The sequence below is a fragment of the Limulus polyphemus genome, unplaced genomic scaffold, assembly GCF_000517525.1.
Source record: "Limulus polyphemus unplaced genomic scaffold, Limulus_polyphemus-2.1.2 Scaffold6670, whole genome shotgun sequence".
NCBI classification, from domain to species: domain Eukaryota; kingdom Metazoa; phylum Arthropoda; class Merostomata; order Xiphosura; family Limulidae; genus Limulus; species Limulus polyphemus.
This window is the reverse complement of record NW_013672280.1, coordinates 32,560-33,896: the sequence shown is the minus strand read 5'-3', so window position 1 is coordinate 33,896 and position 1,337 is coordinate 32,560. Positions and strand designations below refer to the sequence as shown.

General features: G+C 42.6%; 1 protein-coding gene across 1 annotated transcript in view; it reads right to left on the bottom strand.

The window, feature by feature from the left end:
* LOC106473954 (ubiquitin carboxyl-terminal hydrolase 2-like) overlaps positions 1-1,337 on the bottom strand; it is a gene marked incomplete at its 5' end in the record, with an annotated part of 17,333 nt that overhangs the window by 2,328 nt on the left and 13,668 nt on the right. The window contains one exon of the mRNA XM_013934644.1: positions 570-677. Within this exon, the coding sequence (XP_013790098.1) occupies positions 570-677 (108 nt within the window). The remainder of the gene's footprint in view (positions 1-569; positions 678-1,337) is intronic.

Here is a 1,337-nt window from a genome sequence, read left to right as displayed (position 1 = left end):
TTGCGAAGCAGTCGAGCTCCTGTTGCATCGTTTCCGCCGAAGTCGCACTCAGCACACAATCATCAGCAAACAACAGGTCTCTGATACTAGTCAAACGAACTTTTGTGCACGCTTGCAAACGGCGAAGATTGAACAGCTTTCCGTCCATTCGATATCACAGGTGTATTCCGCTCGGACCATCCCTGAAGGCGTCTGACAGCAATGCTGATAAATACATACTAAACAGTGTTGGTGCCAACACGCAACCCTGCTTGACGCCACCGGACACAGGAAACTCTATGGATTCTTCTCCGTCACCGAGCACTCTTGCCATCATACCTTCATGGAACTGACGAACTACAGCGACAGACTTCGTGGGACAACCGAACTTGTGCATTATGCGCCAAAGTCCTCAGGGACGACTAGCGCAGATAGCCCTAGTGTAGATTTGCGCGGAATTCAAACCAAATCAATCCACGTTCATTGAAAACCAAAACGTAATCTTAAGGTGAATAAGGTCGAAGATGAAAATTTTCCACACTCCAGCTCATTCATACTATTCTGCTAAAACAAACAAAAAAAAGTCTTACCATTTCCTGAGAAATAAGGTCGAAGGTCGAGATTCTCCAGTGGATAATCTATTTCAGTGTTTGGCGGCTTAGTGTAACCTTTACCAGTTGAGGTGAAGCGTTTTAAATCTAATTTAGGAATTAAGGAATTTATGAAACTTGCTATAAAATAGATTTCGAATTGATAACTTAGGTGGTTATCTTCAGATGATCAAACTGTAATGTTTTGTACTACCATAAAAGTAATTAGTGCAGTGATTTCCAACCTGTAGAGTCTACCCCTTAGGGGTTATCTAAGAATAGCCTCAAAATAAACCGATCGCCCGGGGCGACAAAAATATTAGACTAATCTTGATAAAAGGGTTAGCACAAAGGATCACATATAAAGTGTAATAAACTTAAAATAAGACCCAAAACTTGAGCGCTTTCGAATAGTTCATTATTCGAAAGCGCTCGAGTTTTGGGTCTTATTTGAAGTTAATTACATGGATAGATTATTAGCCTGTATAGTTGTTCTCACGAGTAAGCCACCAGGACAGAGCCACAGTCTACTACGGTATCCTATAGAACTGAGTACACTGAAGCAATTGGAACAAAGAACCCCAGGCAAGGCTCGAACGAACACTCTACAACCACCTATCTAAAGTATGAACCAGTAGGTCACGCTGTCCCCCACATCACTAGTTCAAGGCATGAACTTGTAGGTCACGCTGTCCCCCACATCACTAGTCCAAAACATGAACTTGTAGGTCACGCTGTCCCCCACATCACTAGTCCAAAACATGAACT